General features: G+C 43.5%; 1 protein-coding gene across 1 annotated transcript in view; it reads right to left on the minus strand.

Moving 5' to 3' along the window:
• LOC127448856 (cyclin-dependent kinase 15) overlaps nucleotides 1-13,138 on the minus strand; it is a 33,632-nt gene extending 20,494 nt beyond the window's left edge. Inside the window, exons 1-3 of the mRNA XM_051711717.1 lie at nucleotides 13,036-13,138; nucleotides 10,790-11,183; nucleotides 5,146-5,177 (exon numbers count right to left, since the gene is read on the minus strand). Coding sequence (XP_051567677.1) covers nucleotides 5,146-5,177; nucleotides 10,790-10,835 — 78 coding nt within the window. The 5' untranslated portion in view covers nucleotides 10,836-11,183; nucleotides 13,036-13,138. The remainder of the gene's footprint in view (nucleotides 1-5,145; nucleotides 5,178-10,789; nucleotides 11,184-13,035) is intronic.
• Nucleotides 13,139-25,260: the final 12,122 nt, after the last annotated feature.

The raw sequence follows: 25,260 nt of genomic DNA on the forward strand, positions 1-25,260 counted from the left end.
TAATTTTGATTTCATGGGTTCTTTAATGGGAGTTGTATCCATTTGCGTCGATATCGCATTCACACACTAGAGGGAGTTGTAGTTCAATGGGTTGGCTCGCCTCCTTTGTATCCGATTTCTCCTGTTGATGTTTTGGATTCAAGCATGCATCAAATCAATCATAAAAAAACAACCTGCACAAAGCAGTAACGTTTTAGTAACCTCACAGCATTTCAACTAAAACAATGTCAATGTATAATTTATGAGAAAACATTTTAAACATGTTTTGGACTTTTCTTAAAAGGTAAGAAGAAAGTTACACTGAGGATACAAAGGTATCTTGTCCTTCATTCATACTCATAGAGACATGGCTTAATACTCAAGTAAAAGTAAATAAAACTCACTAACAAAGCACACAATAATCATTACTTGTTCTCCTTTTTATCAAAATAATCTTTGAATCTTCCCGTGTTTCTCAGAGTGATCTTGTTTTCAGTCTCCTTCACTGACTGATTATATTCAAAATCAGTAATCAACAGAAATGTTTTTAAGTAGGCATTCTATTTCATGCCTCCTGACCGCCGGAGGGCAGCTCACCATATGGATATTCTAACTGCGTGTAACGGGGATTGAGACATAATACCATCAAAGAGATGCGACGTAGCCTCCCCCTTAAAAAGAACCTCATCACACCTCCTCTTTTTCTTTTCGAGTTTGGATTGCAGACTGTTCAGTTTGATTGAGGTTCAAGTTTTTACCTTGACCTCCGTGAACTGGGTAAACATTCAACAGTACGTATAATAATATAGAGTATTTTCATACCGAGTCGAGGTTTGCTGGCCTGGATACATGTGTAGCCTCCCTGCACGGTGGTCTCCCCAGATGAGGTTGTTGTTCGTACCGAGGTTGGATGCCCTATCATGTATGTCCACGCTCCGAGATTTACCTGGCCACCTATTTGGACCCCCAGCCACTTATACTTTAGAGCACCCCGTCTGTCTAGACAGCAACAGTTAGAACCTTGCAAGCTGGATAGATTTTGCCCCGCACAACCATCAAGTCCCCGTGAACACACGGTTAATTACAGTGCTGGCAACCCCGCAGGTAAAGCGAAAGGGCCTCCACCAAAATCCTTTTCGGCTGTCCGGCACCAGCCACCACCAGTGTGCTGACCTCTTCAAGGTCCACGTGAAGGTCAAAGATTGCATTGATGGGTGCAGGCTGATAGCTAGTCTGTACTCGAATCACCAACTGGCAGCATGGGCAATGACAACCCGGGACTTGTGGCAGGACCTCTCTATGCTGAAGTGGTATCGACTGCAGTTCAGACATTGACCCCCTCTGCTAACAAGGTTAATCCAAACAGTTGTAAAAAGTTCTTTTCAAAAGGAATCGTTAATGTCCGAAATTTGTGCCCTCTTTGCGAAAGGAGCCATTGAAGAGGTAGAGTGTTCAGAGTTGATTAAAGAGTTCTGGATTTGAGAGGGTTAAATCATTACCTCAAGAGCTTACGGTTCAAGATGTTAAAGATATCAGATGTTCTTAAGGTAGCTGAGATCTACGAGATGTGTACTTTCACATTCAGACAGTAGCGTCACACCGCAAGTTTTTCAGATTTGCTTTCCAAAACCGTTATTTTTTGTATTTATTTTTTTCAGATCAAAGTTCTACCATTCGGTTTATCTCTTGCACCAAGGGTATTCTCAAGATGTATGCAAGCACATCATTAATGGAATTAAAGATTAAAGATGAAAGATTTTGCCTTACCTGGATGATTGGCACGTTTGTTCTCCAATGTGCGTACGCGTGCGCTGGCAGACATCTACGTACTGTGCAGCCATATAAATATGCTGGGCCTCACCGTGAATACAGAGAAAAGCTCCCTTGTTCCAAGCCAGTTTATTCAATTTATCGGCATGGTCCTGAATTCCCATTCAATGACAGCAACGTTGACACAACGCTGCATATTAGACATCCTATGATTGCCTTCCTGGAATCAGTAGTTCCGATAGGTGTGGTGCCATGTCGCAGAGAAGTAATCACTATGGATGCTTCCCATTCGGGTTGGGACGCAATCTGGCAGCACAGGGCAGCAAGTGGCTCGTGGATTCCCTGTCACGCATTGGATCATATCTGTTGACTAGAGCTGAGGGCAGTAATGTTGGCCTTGAGGCATTTTTTACCCCATCTTCGTGGCAAGCACGTTCTTGTTTGATTGGACAATGATTCGACAGTGTTTAATATCAACCATCAGGGCGGTACTGGCTCCATTCTGGCCCTGAAACTGACAAACTGAGGCTCTCCCCGACATAGCGTCTTTGAGAGCTGTCTGTCTTCTTACCTGGAGTGCTACACACAGTGGCAGATTTCCTTTCAAGACATCAGCCCGAATGGAGATTACATACGGATGTGGTGCATCAAATTTGGGAGCGCATCGGTGCACCTGTTTGCCACGAATGAATTCACTCATTGTCGCATGTGTTTTTCCCAAACTAACCAGACCTGTACCCTCGGCTTGGATGCCAGACCTTAGATTGCTCTGCTGTTCTCCCTTATATGGGGCATTCCTTGGCCTCTCCCATTAAGGAAGGATTTGTTGTCTCAACTGGGGGGGTCAGTTTTGGCACCCTCAGCCTCACCTTCTACAGCTCTGAGTGAGGCCCCTTTATGTGCTATTGGTAAGCCCACAGTGTTTTTGATGAAAACCTAAAGTTCGCAGGTGTGACCCCTGGCCTAACCCATCTTTTCTGCCTAAGGTCTTGTTCCCGCAGTTTGTAAATCAATCAATAGATTTAGATGCCTTTACTGACTGATGTCGGATGAGCGCAGCTCACTATTGTGACCAGTGCGTGCGCTTCAACATTATATTTCTGTTAACGCATCAATTCGCAAAATGGATCAACTGTTTGTCTGTTTTGGAAAGCGGGGCTTGGGGTCTCTGCTGTGAAACCAGCGGCTGTCACATTGGTGACAGAGGTGATTACTCGCCGTGGTCATTCCCCTCTACCTTCGTCAGATTCTACCTCCTTAACGTTTCTACAATCTCTGGCTTGGAATCAGCTGTTTTATCTGCACCTGAATAGCCATGTTGAGGTGAGTTGTCCTCCTGACACTGTTGATATTGGTCATCCACAGGCTGAGCTGCCCTCTGGTGGTCAGGAGGCATGAAAAGGCCCAAATTTACAAATGCAACTATTGTTCTATGAATGCCGGATGGCTGCCAGAGTTCCTCGTCACTCGGACAATGCTCGTTATTCGCGAGAAGTTTTCCAGAGGAGTGATGAGTGACATGCCCTTTTAAAGGGGAGGGCTAAGTTGCATGTCTTTTTTGGTATTATATCTCGATCCCTGCTACGCACAGCAGGAATATCCATAGGCTGAGCCGCCCTCTGGTGGTCATTTGGCATTCATAGAACCATTGTTACATTTGTAACTTTCATTCTAGATACATGCGCACCATAGCACATGCAAAAGCTATTATAAATAGATCGGAGAGAGAAATGCATGGGGGTTTTGCAGACAGTTCTTCCATCAATATGATCTGCCCACTGGCTTTCGCTGTTGCACGTTGTCTCCGTGTTTATATCCACGTCTCCATCTGAATGCGCTTAGATGTGCTATACAATATGGAACAGCCTTTCTGAAAAACTGGAGGTCATACGTGCCCATTTGACCAACAACATTTACTGCTTTGTCCTCAAGGGGCAGTGTTTTGAATTTCGGTAAGCACAGACCGGTTTTAGCTATAGAATAGTCAAAATTTAACAGTGTGATCAGTCTGCACCTGTATAAACTTGAGGGGAACCAGTTCATAGATCCACTAAAAATCACCAAGTTGGTTTAAAATAATTACAAAAAATGGCTTAAGAATCTTTATAGATGACACTATGATATGTTTGATATTTTGTTAACTAATACAGAAGTTTTCAAACTGGGGTCTGGGGATCCCCACGGGGCCACAATTTGTCATGGGAAATTTCAGAGAAAATATGTGTAAAAATGTGCTTACCTGAAGTTTCCTTCAGGTGTACATTATGTACAGTATCTAAATTTTGGAAAAAGATACAGTGCAAACTAAAATATGTCAAAGTAAATATTTTCCGGATAATATTTTTAGCATTTAATTTTTTCTTAAAATGACAATATACAAGACAATTATTTAATTTTGCAAACAACATGTTGTCTTTTATTATATCTTGCATACTATGTTTCACACACAGAGTAAATGGGTCTTTGTACATACTGTATACAGCTGCCTTTATATGTGGGGATGAAATTTAGGGATCCTCTATAACAAAAAGTTTTAAAACCACTGATCTAATTCAACGATGTTCAAACATTTTAATGTAGTGGCTTAAGTATCCAAATACTATTTGGGCCACTGTATGTGTGTGTGTCTGAATGTGTGTTTGCATGTTCCCATGTTCTGATCATTACTTCTAGGGTACTGGGGTTGCTGGAGTGTAATAGTAGAGAATGAGAGAGAGCATGATGGATTAGAGATGTTTTCTCTGTGCTTTCTTTTCTTTGGCTGTCTAAACTCAATGCCCAGTTGGGACATGCTTGAATGGGCCAGGAATGAGAGGTATGTGTGTGTGTGTGTGTGTGTGTGTGTGTTTGTGTGTGAGCGCTTTCAGTACTGTACTGCCTCTCTTTCTTTGAATTTGTTTTTAAATGAAATACTAGCTTACTACGTAGGAAATACTGTGCTGTATAAACTGTATACTGCCTACAATCTTTTTTTTAAATGGTATGTGAAACAACACAAGCAAAAATATATGTTTTAAACAGTCGTCTGAAACCAGTGTCCTTAGAAGGTGCTTTCATAAGAAAAACAGGCAGCAAGGTAGCCTGCCTTAGTTTTCAGACACAGCTGTATGCGAACAGGAAATTTATACTGTGCACGTGCATCCTATATACTTCAGGTATAGCAAGATCTAAGTAGTATGGTGTGCTATTCTGAACATAACTTATTTTTTTCCCCCCAGCAGAGGACAATGCTGCTTTTCGTTTCCTCAACTCTCTTGTTTCTCCTCTCTCTCTCTCTCTCTCTCTCTCTCTTTCCTATCAGGGGTAGTCCTGAATTCTCTCTCTTCTGTCTCCAGCTGTCATCTGTGCTCCCTCTGTAGATAGCATGTTGTGTAATGTCATATCAAATGTTCTTACCTCCTCATAGCCCAGATGTCTTTGTTTCAACCCTGTAAAAAACAAAACAAAGACAAGAGTTTACATCTGTCACACCACTTTAAATACCTGAACCATACTGCTGGCTGCTGACACTTTACGAATCATATGTGATAAATGGTGACTGTTTGTAATGGTTTTATAATGACATTTAAAGACACTCAAATATGAACAGCTCCAGAGAGCAGCGACATTAAAAATTATAATCAATACTCAATCAGATGTGTGCATTTGTGAGGGTGTGTGACTGTGTGTGCATTTATCACCTCAGATGAAACATGTATGATGTGTGTAAACACAGTGCAATTGTGTGTGTATATAACAAGGTTGTGCAGCACCATTTAGAAATGAATGAAGAATGCCTTTAGAAATTCCATTTCAATTCCTCAATTTGAATTGAGGTAGCAAACAGGATGCAGAATTGTTGTAATTTGAATTTGAATTGAAGGAAGTAGAATCAAAATTGGGGGTTGTACTTACTTGTTTTTATTATTGAGGGGGTTACCTCCCCCCATCCCCCCTGGAATATATGCCCCTGTTTGAAATACCACCTACTGAAATTTATATTAAATGTATACATATTTCATTATATTTAATAATGAAATAGCTTCTTGCTATTGCTTGTCAAAAGTAGCTGCTGTTGGAGGAGGGGCATTCTCATTAGAGCATTTGATTTGATTGATTGAAGTGTAAATAGCAACAAAACGTGTCTTCTTTGCACTATGTGCAAGTAGTGTTAGATGCTATTTGCCTCCCAGTGCAAACAGTGGCAGATACTATTTTCACCCCTAATTAAATATTAACATTCAGTATAAGGACACTGCAGTGTGTTTATTGTGTTTATTTAGAGTCTGGATCAAAACATCCAGCTTCGGCCACTGGGGGCAGTGGTTCAAATTTCAGCGAGCACAGACCAATTTCAGCTGAAGCTGAACCTACTGCCGACAAATTCACAGTGTAATCAGTCTGGCCACACAAGATGTGTTCCTGCATTCAAAACAGATTGATGCATCCAAGTGCAACATAATGGAACAGCACGCAATTGTTCGAGATTCGTTTTTCAAAGTTGAACTATTTTTAACTTGCGGGCTCATGGAGTGAGATGCTGAAAAAAACAGCAAGATTTGTCACAGCAGGTCAAAGAAGCCCCTCTAGCGAAAATTTACATAGAAAAACAATAATAAAAAAATACAGATGGACACAAGAAGGCATCCTACATGAATGGAAAGTGTTTTTGTGTGCTCTTAATCTCATTGTGTCTTCAGCTGTTGACCAGTGGTCTGTGCTCTCTGTGTGTGTTTCTGCATCCCCTCGGAGCATTTCTTCCCTTTACTCTGTCTGTCTCTCCACTGCGCAGACATTTATGAGTCAGAGAGAAGGACAGATCGAGGAGAGAGAGACAGAGACAGATGGTCAAAGTGCTCATAAATCATGCTCAGATACATCAGGGTTTGCATGTTCTCTTTTCATTCTTCCATCCATCTCTACCCTCCATCTCTCCATCCCTGCACAAGTATCCTTACTTATTCAGTCAGTCCCATGATCTCTCTCTACTTTATCACTACTTGACATCCTCTGTGCTGCATTCTGTTATATCCACCCAAACTCTCCATATTTCCCCCTTTTCTCAGTTTTAAGATACTTTATTGGTATGACAAATATTTATAATGTATAATGACAAATTTTGTATGTATAAATACTGTATATATAAATAATTTTACTTTATTCAACCAAAGCATTTGGGGCTGGGCTGCAATAATGCAAAACAATGGACATATAAAGGAAAACACAAAATGTACAGTGTATATTTTAGAAATAGCTCCCTAAGGTTACAAATGTGAGGTGCCACTTTTTACAGTGTAGTTAAGATGGTTAAGAAGCCTGATAGTGACACCAGCATCCAAAACATAACACGGTGAGCAGCTCTGCTGGTCTTTGCTGCAGGGTTGTGTCTCAGTGTGCAGTTCCTGCAGTAAATCAGTATTCTGTGAGCAGTGTGTACAGAATTTATTACTATGTTTAATGTTTTACCAGCAACTCATCACCAAAGTATTGGGCAAGTGCAGTTACTGGTTGGCAAGTTGGCGAGGAGCAAGTAATACAGTTGAATCAGCTGTGGTAACCAAGTCAAGTCAACCCAGGCCAGGAATAATAATAGTTCATGTAAACCTGCCTAAATTAGTGACCTCAGGAAAACCACTCAGACAAACAGTATCAATGTTCCCTGCTGAAAAGACTTAGGTTAGGTTAGACAAGCATGAATTTCTGTGTTTGTCATTGTTGCTTATGCTGATAAATGCTGATCTAGCTGCTAGATGTGAGAACTTGTGTTGAACATGTTAGAACTTGAGGACAAGCCACATGGACTACTTTTGTGATACTTTTGGGTCTTTTTTAGCTTTAAAGTGAGTCACTATCCTGTCATTGTATTGAAAAGACATCTCCTTTTGTATTCCAATTAAAGGCGCAGTCATATTTACATTTGCACAATGAAATTCAGGAGGCATTGAAAGCGTGGGCGGATGTTTAGCGTTTGTGAAACCTGCAAAAACTACTAGCCTCTTTTTTTATGCTGCACTTTATACTATAACGGAAGCCAGCTGTTAGGTAGCTGTGCAGTGTGTAAACCTCACTCCCCTGGCCTGAAGAGGCGCATTAGCGACTGACGCTAAAGGCTGTAGCATTTAGCCTCCTCGTTGGCGTGCCCACCTCCAATGCCGGAGACCCCGGTTCAAATCCCGCTCAGAGTGGGTCGAGCAGGACCGGTTACAATACTCTGGGAGAGTGAAATTTATAAAGAAACTTGTGTGTAAAATTATTTCCTTGTCCATTTGTGAATATTCAATGTAGCAGTATGAAACATTGCCAAACCAAGTGACTTCCTATATGACAACACTGCAAATTCGCATATCAAAATTCTCCAAATTTGTACTCCAAGTGATTGCGTGGACTCCCATTAAGATGAATGTATTTCTACTGTGGAATTTTACCTTGCAAAAGAAAAATTTGACTATGCATTAACCTCCTGTGACCTGAGTGCAACTGCTGGGTGCATTTTTCATTTTCCTTAGATGTCCTCATATGGGGACACCGAGACTAATTTGAGAAATTTTAAATAATACCAAGCTATAGAAAGTCAGATTTTAATCAAATTGTTTATTATGTTTCCAAGAGTGTTGGTTATTCATGTTTTTGAGATGTTACAGACATTACAGCTGATTTTCTGTAAAGCTGCTTTGGAACAATGTGTATTGGGAAAAGCACGAATAAAAAACTATAAAAATTATTTGACTTGATTTGACTTCAGTGTTCTCTCTTTGCACATTCAAACAAACAAGTGATAGTGTGTGCTGAAGCATTTAACCAATCAGAATTAGCATAATTAATTCTGATTCAAAGTAATGGCTAGCATTGTCCAATCACTGCCAACCATGTTTAAATAAAATTTTGCATTATAAATTCTGATTCTATGTACTGATTACCATTGCCCCATGTATGCTAAACATGTTGAGTGCAGCAAACGTCATCTGCAGCTTAAAACCGGAAGTTTGGAGTGTATGTACTGCATAGGAAACCTATAGGTTGCTCCCTTGCTCCCTTCAGTGCCGTAGCAAAGTAATCTGGCCCCTCTGACTGTATATTGCTCTGGGCCCCTTTCCTTTGAAAAAAAAAAAATACAGTTTAGAATTTGTTATGGGGCCCCCTGGACCTTTGGGCCTTTAGAATGGTTACCACCTTTCACCCCACTAGCTACGGCCCTGGCACCCTTGCTCCCTATTTAGTGAATTACTTAACCTCCAGTGTGCTGTCTGTCTGCACTGGTCTCAGAACAGTTTGAAATGCACCTTTTTGTCATCGTAACTTCATATACAGCCTCTGAAATAAAAAAATGTTCAGCTTTTGGATGCACCCATTGAGTCATTGTGTTTAACAGCGTGCCATTTCACAATAAATGGATGAAATTTTAAAAATGGCATATCTGATGAAACTAGAGACTTTAGTCTTTTGACCCATACAGGTTTCTATGTAAAAACTTTCTTAGCAGATGTAGTACCAGATGTAGACAAACTCCGCTGTGATCGGCACCATGTTGTTTGGTCACATGTGTGTTGAAAGTTTAACCCTTTATTGACAGCCCAGATCGTCCTAAACTGAGATCAGTCGGTTTACATTAAATTTTATTATGCATATGGTATAGCGAAGACAAAACATAATGTATGCACATGAGGATGTGGGGTCAAAAAATATCATTTACAGTAACATGTAACATGTCTAAATTAACCTGACTGCATTAGGTTACATAACAAAACACATTTTTAGGTCAGGTCAGGTAGAAATAACTACTTAAGGTAACAATTCAGGTTACTAATTTTTACAATGTATGCTGGTCTTTTCAACAGATTGACCCAGGCGGCTTACTGAAAAAAAGCTGATTTCAGGCCAGTCAGCCCAAGAAACTCACATAAACTGTCAGTGTTGAGAAAAATGCACAAAACTTGGTTCTATTGGACAGTAATGGTCAGTAATAAGGTACTATCATGAGAAAATGTGCTTAAACACAGGTCCAGAAACACCTACTGACAGATTTACCACTAGTGCAATACATTTTAAGTCAGTGCCTTTTTTTCACACATAACACACAGTTTACTTCATTGTCCGACCTCCTACCTCTTAAGAGATGGACACTGATGCTGTACCAAGCTGATTTCCCCATACCTGCTGGAACCTGCCCTTCCCTCCTCCCCAAGACAAAAAAACAGCCTTCACAATCTCACTTCTGCCATGCAGTTAATCAGGGACAACATCTCTGCTGTGTAGGTCATGGTGTAGTCTTGTATCCACAGGTCAAACTGCTGGAGACTTGGACTGTTTGTTTTCCATGGCACACCATATAAAAAAGACTTGCACTTAGCCACAACAACCTGTTTTTAATATTAGATTTTACTGTTGTTATGGTTTACGAAATTGTAGTTGTTGTACAGGCAACAAAAAAAATAAAAATTCCCACAGGATTTGTTTTTTTCCAGGCACATTTTTACCTTTATGTTGAATACTTCAATTTAATTAATGCATTTAAATGGTTACTACAGTATCTAAACCCTTAAACTTGATATTGAATATTACTAAACATAAAATATGATAGAAAATGGAAATAAAAAAGGGGAATTTACAGCAGGGGCATTTTTTGCTCACAAATTTTAAATATCTGGGGCATTTTTGTCGCTTTCAATTCACCCTATTTACTACAAGCAACAAAGCATGTTTTACCACATACAGCTTACTACAGCTGCAACAAAGAATACAAATGCAAAAGAATACAAATACAAAGAATACAATCTGAAGTGAACTAATTGTTCATGAAAATGCAAATGTAAACATTATATGCAGAACAGACCAGATGCAAATCCTTTACAGTTGTAAATAAATGTGCATCTGAGATTCAGGTGTTCGAAAATGCACAATTTTTTAAAATCTTATAGTTTTCTCTTTTATCCTATCGATAACACACATAATTTAAGGGATAGTCTCATGTTGTTCTGAGCCTGTATGACTTTCTTTCTACCCCTTTAAGGAGAGATTTTGATGCTGATTGTATAATGTATAAGATAAGGCGGAATGCACTCACCAAGACGCTGGAAGGCCTCAGAGGCTGCATGCCGGAGGTTCTGCATGCTGTCTGCTTCTGATGGACCTTGATGGGACTAGTGTTGACACAGCTAGATGTTTTCACTGTGACATAGACATTCTAAGACAGGTTCTGGACCAGATCACCACCCATTTATTCAGCATGTCATCTTCCTGCTTCAGGCAGATATACAACAGACAGCAGCACCCCCACTGACACAAGTTCCCTCCTCGGTAGAGTCCTCTGTCCTCCTGCGATTCCTCTGAGAGCTCTCCTCCTGTCTCTCTGCACCTCTCTCTCTGTCTCTGTTTCTCTCCTGCCTCCTGCAGCTGCCACTGGTGCTTGTTTGGTCACAGGCCAATCAGAGTTCTTCTGCAAACCACCACCCAATTGGCTGAAAAATAAAGAGAGGCAAAATATTGCAGCCTGGTTTGTTTTGAAAGGCTGATGCATATAGCCAGAAGGAGTGTGCGAGAGAGTTTAAAGCATAAAGGATTTTTTTCATTTATGTTAGTTTTAAAGGTATAGTTCACCCAAAATTCCATCATTAATTACTTAGTCTCATGTTGTTCTGTGGAACACAAAAGGAGTATTTTGAAGAATCTTCTGCTCACCTTCAGAGTACTGAACCCAGAAAGTTCTAACACATATTATTTTACTGTAATTTATTCATATTATTTTACCATTTAACCATTCAAAATCTCTAACTGTACAAATCTCGAGCAAAAAAAAAAAAAGGATCTCATCCCTTAGTAAAATTCCCTCACGAACCCTCATGCCATCGAAGATGTGTATGACTTTCTTCTGCTGAACAGTTAAAAAAAAAAAACTCTATTGGTCCATACAATGCAAGTCAACAGGCACCAGAACTTTGAAACTTAAAAAGCATATAAAGGCAGTGTTGGGGCTTCATTCAGGAGCGGGTTTGGTTATTAGCAATAATTAATAATTATCAAAGATAATAATTAATTATTAAAACCAATAGAACATTGATTAGAATCAACATTAGCTTATTAATCCTTCAAATCAACAATCATCAAAGATAACTATCAATTATCAAAATCAACAGAACATTAATAAGGATTAATATTGCCGGGGCACCACACTGGAATCAGGGACTAATAACCAGACAGTATAACAGTCTCAGTATAGGATTGTTCTCTTAGGAAAGTCGATGTCTGGAGAACATCGACATTCAAAAGGAAAACAACGAAGGCCTGAATCCAAGCACTGACATCCCCTGCCAGCCATTGGCACAGGTGCATGCAGAACAATACCAAAACACTTCTCTTTCAAGTATAACAAATTTTATTAATGCAGTAATATCAATTAATAATCAATACAATGCAGCTGATAAACTTCCGGCTTCCAAATACAAACTAAACAGTAACAAATATGGTAACAGATAAGTCTATAATACATGAGAGGAGGGTATGACCAAAATCTTATATCACGATATGAGTAATTTTAAATCACGATAACGATATATATCACGATATAGTAATTTTTTTTTCTGGAAAACCAATAAAAATCAGTTAACATAATAAATAACCATATTGTAATGCCTATTTTTGGAAAATCTAGTCAGTGAAATAAATACTTTATAAATGAAAACTACTTCCTCATATAATTTTCTCTTTATTTAGAAATTGACAAACAAAGTTAAAAATAAAATAAACACTCAGTTTTAAATCAACCTTACCATATTACTCAATTTCACATTATGCCATATTTCAGTCCGATATGTTGTTGACCAATATTATTATAAACTTTCCTCAAGAAATTCAGTATCTTTTCAAAGCGAAGTAACAAAGAAATTATTGCATTATTTTTGTTAAAAATACACAACGAAATAACATGTCTTGCAGAAAATACATTTAAAATATATTAATAAACACTTCCTGCAAAAAAAAAAAAAAAAAAAAAAAAAATATATATATATATATATATATATATATATATATATATATATATATATATATATATATATATATATATAAAATACGGAATTAATGCGGAGCGCATCTTTTGGCTTTCATAATATTCTTGAGCGTGCTTCATTTTAAGGTTGTTTGTATTACCACAAGTGATTATTGTCGCGCGACAGTTTGCAGATAAAATTTTTCTAATCGTGTCAGTTTTTGTGAACCAGATGTCGCACCTGTTTTAATAACAAGCTCCCCTTCATTTTCTTAACTTTTCTTTTGATCACATTAGCAAAAATTCATCAAATGATGGAGACGTACATGTTAAAGAGATGATTCAGGTGTCTGGATCACAGTGACGCTTTCCTGGCAGAGTGTGTCAGTCAGATCGCGGTGGACTTCTGCATTCTCTGCTGTAGAGCGCTCAGAACCGGCCTGCAAAATCAGAATAGCAAAGAATCAGCCACAAGTTTGTGGGTGCGTATGTGCCGTTTCTTGATCTGCATAATTCCTTTAGTGAATTTGGCATAAAACCAACGCGCAAATTCATTCCCCGCTCAAGCCTGGTTTCAGTTTCATGTGAAGCGTGCCCACTAATAGATATGGTCACGCTGCGCACATGGATATTTACATATCGCAATATACACAATATAGCAAAATCTCTGTCGATTGACACTTTATATCGTCGCCACGATATATATCGTCATATTGCCCAGCATAGAAGAGGGTAGGTGTGTGTGTGTGTGTAAGGATAAGGAAAGAAGGAGTGCACAAAATGGCGGGCATGGCTCTCGTGGAGAGTACTTCACTCGAGGTCTCCGGCCAGAGAATGTGGCCGCGAATGTGGGCGGAGAGACTGGTTAATTGCGTCTGCCCGTTTAACGCATGTCTCCGCTGGTACTATAACTTAGGGACAAAGCTGGGCTCTATCGCCTAGTTATCTGTTCACCAAATGTGTGTGCGGGTATGTTTGTGAGGGGTCGTGTGTGTAGTTTTATACTTAGCTAGAAGTTCTATGCCCAGATGTGCCTCAGTCTCTGCCCAGATGATAAAGCCTCTGTGAACACTATGAACTGTATGGACTGTGCAACTGTTTTCTTTTTTATCAGGAAGACACGGATGCGTAACCCACAAGTTACTGTGAACCTACAGGAACTGTTCGGCCCTTCAGTTGCTCTAAAGACGCTGGACAAAAACCAACTCTTCAGACCAAAGGGGGGAATGTTGAGCCTCAAGTGCTCACATAGAAGATAAAGGCAGGCCTACACACTGTCATAAAGCCTGACTTAGGCCTGTAGGAACACTCAAAGCCTGATAACACAGAATCAGCTGCCAAAATCAAACAAAGGGAGTCCAAACAGACTACAGATCCCATCAAGCCTTGCTCACTTTACACCTAGGTGTGAAATTCTGAAGGATTGAACTCTCAACTCCTATTGGATGAAACGTACGACAGAACGCATCCCTCAACCATGATGTCATTGAGAGTATAAAACCCTGGAGATTCTTCCTAAGCTTGCTTCCAGCGATAGTATTTGCAGGATCTAGTTGCAGCCCTGCTGCTTCCAGGTGTAGCCTCGCTGTCCAAGGAAGTAACATACATACCTGAACACTACGCTGGACAAGCCGAGATTCTCCGTGTTCCACTGAGCATGCTAACGGATCCGGAGGAGACCGCTGAGCAATCCGCATCTCACCCTTTTGCCTGCAGAAGTGAAGAAAGATTTCTGTTCTTTCTTCAACTGAGTTGACTTCACCAATTTCTCCACCAACCCACCGAGAATCAGCCGCCGTACTGCCCGCCGACAGAGTCTCCCGTCATCACCTGAGCTTCTTAGGAACCAAGATGGAGTCAAACGATGGATAAGTTCCACCACTCAGACTGTTGACTGAGGAGCTAATTTCCCTGATGAGGTCCTGCATTAGATCTCTAATGATATGCACATAAGTTATGTCTTCTCTGACACCTCTGACAAAGTCCCTAAAGCATGCAAAGTGTTATTGAAAAGAGCAGAGTGCAAATTTACAGTGACTATAGTACCCTGAAGGATTTTACCCAGGCCCTGTAATTGTTCTTGTTGGAGGAGGAGTCTCTGTTGGATTTCTGGCATTTCCTCATCGAGTTCACCCATGTGCCTTTAAAGCGCAATGATGCTGACAGTTGGCAGCTGAGAGGCCAATGGGGAATAGTGACCCGATTGCTGATGCCGCTGCAAGCAGGCCGCCAAGAAATTGTTTTGGTCGTGTCTGGCCACTGAGGTCCTCCTTGGTCACTAGGAACTTCAGCAATTGTTCAAGGGTGTGAACATTTGTCTGTTTGGCACGTTTGACTGTGTCGTGCGTTTGGGTTTCGCTTAGCCTGCCTTCAGTCAATCGTCGGTGTAGGCAGATGTGTTTGCGGTATACATCCCAGGGATCTAAACATACGTAGATTCTCTGGGTGTACAGGTTGCAATGGGTGATCAAGAGGCCAGGTGTCCCTTGTAGGACGATGCCAGTCAACCACATCACTGGACAGGGTGACTTGTACACTGAGGAGAATGCCGAGGATCCATGAGACTTTCATTCTGAAACAAACCAGAGTTGATTACTGTATGAAAGTGGAGTGGTGCTAGGAGTTAATGCATGCCAACGGGATGGGTTGAGACACGCAGCTATCCTTATGGTGCTACTGTGGTGCGTCTTCTCCCCTTTGGAGTGAAAACGGCTTGAAGAGCTTAATCTGATTCGAATGGACCCATTTGTATGCCAGTGTTTGGCTTGGTTTTGAGATGCAGTAGGCTACTAGTGAGAGCTTTCCCACTATCTTGAAGGGGCCTGACCAACTTGGTAGGAACTTTTTAGAGATTCCTGCCAGTTTGGTGAACCTAAAAAAATAGAGTACCCTGTTGCCTACTTGGTACTTGCGGTGAGATGCTTTCCTGTCATAGTAGGCTTTGGATCCCTTGAAGTTCTTCTGGGCCCACTTGAATGTGACCTGAAAATAGTTGCGCAGGTCCGTCATGTATTGGTGCACTGTATAGGTGGTTGCAACACTGACGTCTTTGGGGCAGTACAGAAGGTGTAGCGGAAGGGTAATTTCTCTTCCAGTCATCATTTCGGTGTGACTCCTGTGGAGTGGTGCGGAGTAGACCTAATGGCCATCAGCACCAGAGGGAGTTTCACATCCCAATCTCTGCCATTGCTGTTAACATACGTTTTATGTATGTGTGTACTTTTCTGAACACATGGTTCAGCAGCAGGACTGCGGTTGTTGTGGCTGTGTTGCTAGGGGCAGGGAGGCATTCCAGCCACTTGTTGAAAGCGCAGGTACCTCGTGAGGACTTGGGGACTGGTTTAATCTAATCCAACTGGAGGTGGGACCACGGGAACGTGACCCCTCGGTTCTGGAGTGGGGCCCGATCCAGCAGTCTGGACAGTTGGAACTGGCTACAGACCAGGCATCCTTTGACATAGGAATGGGTGTCATGGGCCATCGATGGCCAATAAATGACTTGGGGTAGGGTCTTGAGGTTGGCCTTGTAACTCCGGTGGCCTCTGACAGGGGAGTCATAAGTGTGGGCTAGCATCACTCCCCTTTGATCGGTTGGGCAACCCAGCGAGCAGGTCCCAGGTCAGTTTGGGTATAGACCAACAAACTTTGCTCCAGTTTAAGGTGTGGCTGGTTGCGAAGGATAGCATGTAGCTCCTCCGAATCACACGGTGGGGTTTGAGAGGCCCCTTGTGTTGCAGGGTTTGCTACCCACTGCTGGCCGGTTAGGATGACCGGGTCTTGTTCCTACATGGTGATCAGATCTGCATCGCTGGGTCTCCAGCCCAGGTGCGGAGTCTGTGGGCAGGTCTGCGGGTCTTCTTGCCTTTTTTTTGCCTGCTGACGGGTGATTGCATTTACCGCACATTTTTGGGTAATTGAAAGCCACTCATCTCAGAACTCCCAGGCCGTGCCCTGTACCGCACCTAGCTCGGCTAGGCGGTCGGCTTTGTCAGTACCATCTTTGTCAGGACCAGAGGTTTGGGAACTAATTTTGACCTTTTTCCAGTACACTGTCATTCCCAAGTCGGTCACAAGTCGGTCGCAAGCCAGGAAGATTTCTGAGTGCTTGACTTCCTTGTTTCTCATGTTCCACATGCCATTCTCTTTCCATGTGGGAAAGTGAGAGATAAAACTATGATGAGCATAGTATTTCGTCAGTTGCTCAACAGTCAGCTTGGTGGCTTGCTGGATCAAGATGAGCACTGCTGCAATCTCCACATACTGGCTTGTCTTGTTGCCCAGTCGGTAGTTGTTTGATTTGTTGGCATTGCGGTTGAACCAAACAATACCGGCTCCTGCCCAAGTCTGACTTTCATGGCAGAATGAACAGCCATCCACGTAGACCCCTGGGAGGTCTGCTCAGGTATTCTCATCATAGTAATGATGATTTGACGGGAGCAGCAGAGTGGTGACAAGTAAGGATTCTGGGCTCAGTTCCCCTTCGCAGTCACAGTGTTGGCATACAGCCAGGCCCTGGCCCAAGGCCATTTAATGGTTCTGGGCATACTTGACCTCAATGTTGTAGCCTTGCAGTGCCATCATCCAAGTGGAAATGCGGCTGTTGGATACCCACCCACCCCTCAGCCGTTGGCTGTTCAGGAAGGTGACAGGTTGGTGACAAGTCTCAATGACTGTCTTCTGACCCTCAATGTAGCAATGAAAGTGTTCCACAGCTCATACGGTGTCCAGAAGGGCCTTCTCGCAGTCAGAGAACTTCATCTCAACAACACTAAGAGGTCGGCTCCCTTAGGCGACGACACGTTTGTCTGTGTCTTGTTTCTGTGTCAGGGCGGCACTGAGACAATGGGATGAGAAGCTTGCCTCGAGGTGGAACACTTTATCCTTGTCCGGGTAGGCCAGACGGCGCAGAGCTGAGCTTGTCTTTCATCTGGCAGAAAGACTGTTCCTGGGGATCTCACCACTCGAATGTTTTGTCTTTATGGAGTAGTTCCGTGAGGGGTCTGGCTATCTCCGCATAGTCCTCGATGAACTGTTGGGAGTAGTTGCAGACACCTAAGAAGCTTCTGAGTTCTGACAAACCTGTTGGAGCTTTGATGTCATGGATGGCTCGAACTCTCCCAGCTTGGGGTTCGATGCCATCTGCACTCACTGTTAGACCAACGTGCTCAATCTTGGTGTGGCACCACTGGTCCTTGGCTAGTGCAAGCTTAGCTCCAGCAGTGGAGAGTTGTTTAAGTACATGTCGGATCTTGGTCAAGTGTTCCTCAAAAGTCTGGTTCCTCATGAGGATGTCATCCACGTAGATGAGGTTACCGCGGGCAGTGGCGTTACTCATGGCCTTATGGAGAAAGATGTCGAACTCGGCTGGGGAGTTCGAATATCCAAATGGACAACTGTTCTAGGTGTACTGGAGGTTACCAAAAGAGAAAGCCAGCTTGTACTGGTCAGCTGGGTCGACTCTCATTGTTCAGAAGCCATGTCCACAGTAGAGAAGAAGCGGGCCCCTTTGACCTTGGCCAGTTCTTGGTCCAAATGGATCATTGGCCATTGGGAAAGCTGTACCTGCTTATTCAGAGGGTGATAGTCAATGGTGAGACACCACTTGCCAGTCAGCTTTAACACTGGCCAAATAGGCGAGTTGTAGGTTGAGTTGCATTCCCGAATGATTTGCTTTGGCAAAAACTTGTCGAGGATCCCTTGGATCGACTCATAGGCAGCCAGGGGCATTTTGCACTAGCATACAAATGTGGGTGGCACATTTTGGATCAGTGGTAATGTGAACGGTGTGGAGGTTGGTGACCCCATAGTCATGGGAATCTCTCGAGAAGACTGGCTGGAAATCATGAAAGAGTTTCCGGTGCGCGTTTCTCTGATCCTCTGTTGTTAAAGCATCTGCTTTGGCTGCTCATTGACCTTGGCCTCAAAGCCAACGTAGGGTTCCTCTGGTGAGGAACAGTTTCTGTCATCACCAGGGGTTGTGTCTCCGGGTTGAGTCACAAGAGACTATCCAACCATTTCACCTCTGGTGCCCAGGGTAGCACTTCAGATTGGTTTGCCTTGTAGTGCTTCGTGGCGGGCCACCATAATCATTTTGGTCGGGAAAGTGGACATGTCACCGTCCATGTTGTCGTCCCTAGCTAGTGATGGAGGTAATTCTCTCACTGGCAGGGTCAGTTTGAAATCATAAAACGAGTTATCAACCAACATTCCTAGCGGTCGCCATGACGTCACCTGAATCGGGATGTGCATCAGGTTCTGAACCAACAAGTAGGTTGAGTGGTGGCTCAACTCAAGCAGGGGCATGCCGCAGACAGTCATATTGAGTTCCCAGAAGCAGGGCAAGGGTTGGAAGAATGCCTGTGGGCCAGACATATTCTGTCCTTTAGAGGTCACCAGGCAGATGGGAACACCTGCTGCTCATGCGGGAATAGTCATATCTACCTTGCTAGCAACCTGGCACGCCTGGGGAATGGTCTGACCGGATATCATGTGTTCTACCTCAATGGTCAGAGAATGCCTTTCAGCCTGGGCTTGAGACCACAGAACCTGGTTGACTGTGTCCAACTGAGTGCCTAGTCTGACCAGAAGGTCCACCCCCACGAAGAACGGGGGTTGGAGTTGAGGGACTACACTCATGAAACGCATGACCTGCCTTTTTCCAATCCGTACGGAGAGGGCGCATACCCCAATTGCTTTGAGGAGACTTTGTGGTGACCCTGCAGAGGGAATGCGGTGATGTCACTGTGTGAAGAACGGAGGAGGACTGTGTCGACACAAGTCATCGTATAGGTCCTGGCTCATAGCGGTCTTTTCTGACCAGAGCGCTACAAGTGCTTCTGGTGTCACTATACTGATGAGGTGCATGCCTCCCACTACGTGGGGGCTGTACAGGGTTAAGTTTTTGTTCTTCAGTGAACAAAGGAAGACTCGTGGTCATGAAATTAGTTTTGACAATTAACCGGCTCGCAGGTGGCACAGAAGGATCAAAGCCAGGGTCAGGCTCTGGAGGAGGCATGATCATTGGTAGGGGTCCTCTGGACTCCTGGATGATGGTGACTTGTCCATCTGAAGCTGCAAACTGTTTTCTGGACCAAGTGGCCTCTGTGTGTAAACCTGAGCCCACATGTGTCCACGACGGCAGTCAGAGTGGAGCCTGCAAACTGTTTTCTGGACCAAGTGGCCTCTGTGTGTAAACCTGAGCCCACATGTGTCCACGACGGCAGTCAGAGTGGAGCCAGTCGGTCCAGTAGGTCCTGGCCAACTAACAGTGGTTCCATATTAATGGTACATATGTAAATGGGATGTACCAGCATCATCCCTTGAAAGGTAATGTTGATCCATGCCCGTTTTGTGATAGACGACCTATCTTGTGTCTTGCTTGTGATGCTTATGTTGCAGGTCTTTATCTGTAACAGTTTGCCGAGGGAGAGTGTTGCTCTAGCCATCTCTGTGAAGGTGTTGGAACCCATCAGACTTATTTCGGAACCAGTGTCGAGTAGTGCGTGGGAGCTGATGCACCCCCCTACCACTACTAATGTGTATATGAGTCGGGCGTTGCCCTTACGGCCCAGATCGCCCAAGAAGGTAAGAAAAGGAGGGTGTGGTGTGTTAGGAGTGACTGTTTTAGGGAGCAACTTGGCCTCCAATATTCCACTTTCCCAACCAACAAAGTAAACTTTGGAGTTAATGGGAGGGTGTACATAGTCTAGTCATGCTGACGGGGGTCAGTGCCGTGTTCCTTTTAGGAGTTTCATGGCCCTAGTGAATGAAGGAGCAGGTCAAACTGCGTTACTGCCTCCATCAGGCATCTCCTGATTATACCCTCCATTTCCTGTCTCAAACCTTGTCCTCTGGGGGGGCTTTGAAACCTTGTCTTTCCACTCACCTTCTTGTTTGGATTTCCGTTCGAACCGTACCTTTCCTTTCAGCTTGCGAGCATTTTGCCATTTTGGCCCGGCCTGATCCTGGGGGTGTGTCTGGCCACCACCCCCTGGTTCTGTTGCCCACCCTGCTAGCATGGTGGTCGGCACCCCTGGGGTCCTGTTCTAATGTTCACCTTAACGCGAGGCATCTTGTTGCCTTCAAGCGCTAGGTTGACGTTTTCAGAGGCTTGGATCCCCAGGACTCTGGTGTCACCTTCGTGCCCTCAAGCAGGGCGCAAGCATGTCTCACATGCCAGTTGCGCATAACTTCTGATTTCCTGCATGGTTGTGTTGCCCATTCTGCAGTGCATCCTGACGTCATATCGCACACTCTCGTGGAAGTTGTGAAGGAAGAGAGACTTGAAAGCCCTTTCCTCCTCCAGACCTGTTGCATTACGTCCTTGGAAGTACGTGGTTCTCAGGCATCTGTAATACTCGCGCGGAGGTTCATGCCTCTTCTGCGCGATGGCGAAAGCGCCTAGGGTAGCAGAGGCTTTGTCGGTATACGCGAATACTCCTCGCATAAGGCTTTACATAGCGCTGAGTATCGGATACCGGTCGGTAACGTTTCCATGAACACATGGACACTCCTCATCATGGTCTTCCATATGAGCTTGAGTTTTTATGCGATGAAGCATGAGGTAAGTCAACAAGGCAGTGCTCAATTTCTCTGAGATAATCATCGATGTTTGAATCTCTACTACTTGGGTCAAAACGCTCCATGTCCCTTGCGAGGGACTCGAGTTGTCAAGTGCACAAGCCTTGGTGTCGGTATAATCGTGGGTTGTCCGAGTCATCCGAAACACCATAGTCACTCAGACCACTATAGCGATGAGGACGACTTCTTCCCCTTCGTGGTGGGGATGGAGTCCTGTCGACATGTGGGGGTGGGCCCCGTGTTGCATACAGCTACCTGGCTAATGGGGCCCTCGAGCCGCTTATACCACTCTGGGCTTGGAAGTAATTTTCCCCCCTTCCTGGTGTGGAATCAGTCTGGTTGAAACACAAGGTGGTGTGACTGAAAACAGACTGAGGGAGGCAACCAGAAGGATGGGCACCTGCATCCAACAAGCAGGCTGATGGAGGAGCTTGAAAGGCGTCTTGGAGGACGAAGTCAGAGACTGTACCACTAGGGGAAGCTCAGCTCCTAGCATGTGTCCCTGGGTTTCCTAGGGGCACATTTCTACTGGTTGTGCTAAATAGGAGGCCCTCTTCGATGTCAGATGATGTGCTGTGTGTTTCCTGGGTGGCCAGGTCAGCAGCTGCACTTACCTTATCTGACTCTGCTCTTAGCTGGGCAGCTTTGAGCTGCCTGTGCAGGGTTTCATTTACCTCCTGCATCCTGGCATTATCTTCCTGTGCCCAGACTCTCTCAGCTTGGGTGCACCTAACTTCTTGGCGTAGGCTGAGATTTTCCCTCTGCACCGCTTGGTAGCTGTTCTGCAGCTGGGTGAGCTGGGCCTGGTGCTCTGCAGCTTGCAGTTGGATTCTGCAGTGATAAAGAAGGAAAATGTGGCCCACGAGGTCTGAGATTGTGCGCTCTGGCTTCCCGACTGGGTTGTTGACATAATCAATTAGTTCCTGCAATGCTTCATCACAACAACTAACATTGTAGCCGTTGAGGTTATCTCTCTCCTCTATGAAGAGATGGAGGTTTGCGGTGACCGCATCTTGCAGTGCTGGTTTGTCTGACTTTGAGGAGCTTCAGCTCCGGCCACGTGGGGCGATTGGCGACTCATTTTACCGGGGCAGTAAAAATGCTTGTGACACAGTGGCTCTAATAGCTTGTTGTGTTACAGTTGCTATAATGCTGACATGAACGCACAGGTGAGAGGCTTTGACCTGTGGCTTACAGGTTACTGTTATGCAATGTGCGAATTTCACTGCGAACTCTCCTTGCTGGATGTTAATTAGGTGACCTGACACCTCTCTGTAACATCTAGTTTATCAAAGATAATCATTAATTATTAAAATCAATAGAATATTAATAAGGATTAATATTGCCGGGGCACCACTCTGGAATCAGGGACTAATAACCAGACAGTACAGCAGTCTCAATAATGGATTGTTCTCTTAGGAAAGTCGATGTCCGGAGAACATCGACATTCAAAAGGAAAACAATGAAGGCTTGAATCCGAGCACTGACATCCCCTGCCAGCCCTTGGCACAGGTGCATGCAGAACAATACCAAAACACTTCTTTTAAAGTATAACAAAGTTTATTAATGCAGTAATATCAATTAATAATCAATACAATGCAGTCGATAAATTTCTGACTTCCAACTACAAACTAAACAGTAACATGATTAAATATGGTAACAGATAAGCCTATAATACATGAGAGGAGGGTAGGTGTGTGTGTGTGTGTGTGTGTGTGTGTGTGAATGGGTGTATGTGTGTGTGTGTGTGTGTGTGTGTGTGTGTGTGTAAGGAGAGGAGTGCACAAAATTGTGGGTGTGGCTCTCGTGGAGAGTATGTCACATGAGGTTTCCGGCCAGAGAATGTGGCTGCGAATGTGGGCGGAGAGACTGGTTAATGGCGTCTGCCCGTTTAACACATACCTCTGCTGGTACGATAACTTAGGGACAAAGTTGTGCTCTATCGCCAAGTTATCTGTTCGCCAAATGTGTGTGCGGGTATGTTTGTGATGGGTCGTGTGTGTGTGCGGTTAGTAAGAGAGAGAGAGAACAAAGTGATGGCACCAAAGCCAGCTTCGTGATCGTGGGAGAGATGGCAACCGTTAGGTTTATCACTCAGAGACTCGGTGAACAGCTCGTAATCCGTCCGCCATGGTCGTTGGTTCTTTAATGGATAAACTCAGTGTGCCGGTCTCACCCGTGATGGCGGAAATGCACAAACAGCTCAACATGCTTGGACGACAACACAGCAAATCTCATTCGTGGTAACAGAAAGTTACAGTAATACTTTGAGCAATGAGCGGATTCTGCGTACGTATACTGTATAAGCAATGACCTTGACACACAAGAATAACACACTATAAAAATCTGTCTCTGCCCAGACGTAAACCTCTTAATTGAGTTGCGTGAGGACGTGGGTAGAATGTGTGTTCGTCCGTTGTTTGACTCCGACTCGGTTCCTCGAAGCTCGGGTGATGACGGGAGGCCATTTACTCGCTCTGTCGGTGGGCGGTACGGCGGCTGATTCTCGGCAGGTTGGTGGAGAAATCAGTGAAGTCGACTTGGTTGAAGAAAGAAGAGAAATCTTCTTTCTTCACTTATGCAGTCAAAAGGGTGAGACGCGGATTGCTCAGCGGTCTCCTTCGGATCTGTTAGCGTGCTCGGTGGAACACGGAGAATCTCGGCTCGTCCAGCGAGATGGAGATTGTATGGCCAGTGTTCAGGTACGTACGTTACTTCCTTGGGCAGTGAGGCTAGACCTGGGAGCAACAGGGCTGCAAAAAGACGCGGCGAATACTATCACTGCAAGCAAGCTTAGGAGGAATCTCTGGGGTTTTATACTCTCGATGACATCACGGTTGAGGGACGCGTTCTGTCATGCATTTCATCCAATAGGAGAGGAGTAAAGTGAGCAAGGCTTGATGGGATCTGTAGTATGTTTAGACTCCCTTTGTTTGATTGTGGTGGCTGATTCTGTGTTATCAGGCTTTGAGTGTTCCTAGCCTCAGTCAGTCTTTATGATGGTGTGTAGGCCTGCATTTGTCTCCTATCTGAGCACATGAGGCCCAACAGGCAGAATAAAAATAATCCATACAACTCCAGTGGTTAAATCCATGTCTTCAGAAGTGATAATATAGGTGTGGATAAGAAACTTTTTTTTACTAGAAATTCTCCTTCCTGCTCAGTAGATGGCAGTGTACATGAAAAATGTGAATAGCCAAAAACAAAAGAAGAAGAACCTGAAAGTGAAAGTGGAGATTTATAGTAAAAAAGGACTTAAATATTGATCTGTTTCTCACTCACACACACCTATCATATCGCTTCTGAAGACATGGATTTAACCACTGGAGTCATATGGATTACTTTTATGCTGCCTTTATGAGCTTTTTGAGCTTCAAAGTTTTGGACCCTGTTGACTTGCATTGTATGGACCTATAGAGCTGAGATATTCTTCTAAAAATCTTTGTTTAGCAGAAGAAAGAAAGTCATACACATTAGGGAAGGCATGAGGGTAAAGAGCAAATTATGAGAGAATTTAAATTTTTGGCTGAACAATTCCTTTAATTTTGTTTTATGAAATGACAGTAGTAGCCAATACCAAGTTACCACAGTTCATTGGTGACTATTTGACGGAAACTGTGGCTACCATGGTAAATGTTTGTAATACAATATATCATGTCATGCCATTTATATCTTATAGGATGTAACCAAATGTTGAAAGATTGGGTCAGGCCAAAGCCAGTATAAGAAATGCAAAATGATCGACCACAAACCTTAATATAGAGGTTGTGTCACATTCCATGCAATGTCTATGGTGGTACGGTACTGTATCATTTCATTATTTTTTATATTAATACAATATTGACGCAAACAGACACCTAAACATGAAGCAACCAGCTCACCTCTCCCATTCCATCTAGAAAACGCGAAAGCGTAAATCCTCCTTTCGTTTGTCCGTCTTGCCTTTCCGTCCGCCAATGCGCTCACAACAA

Source organism: Myxocyprinus asiaticus, chromosome 12 (genome assembly GCF_019703515.2).
Source record: "Myxocyprinus asiaticus isolate MX2 ecotype Aquarium Trade chromosome 12, UBuf_Myxa_2, whole genome shotgun sequence".
In the NCBI taxonomy this organism is placed as follows: domain Eukaryota; kingdom Metazoa; phylum Chordata; class Actinopteri; order Cypriniformes; family Catostomidae; genus Myxocyprinus; species Myxocyprinus asiaticus.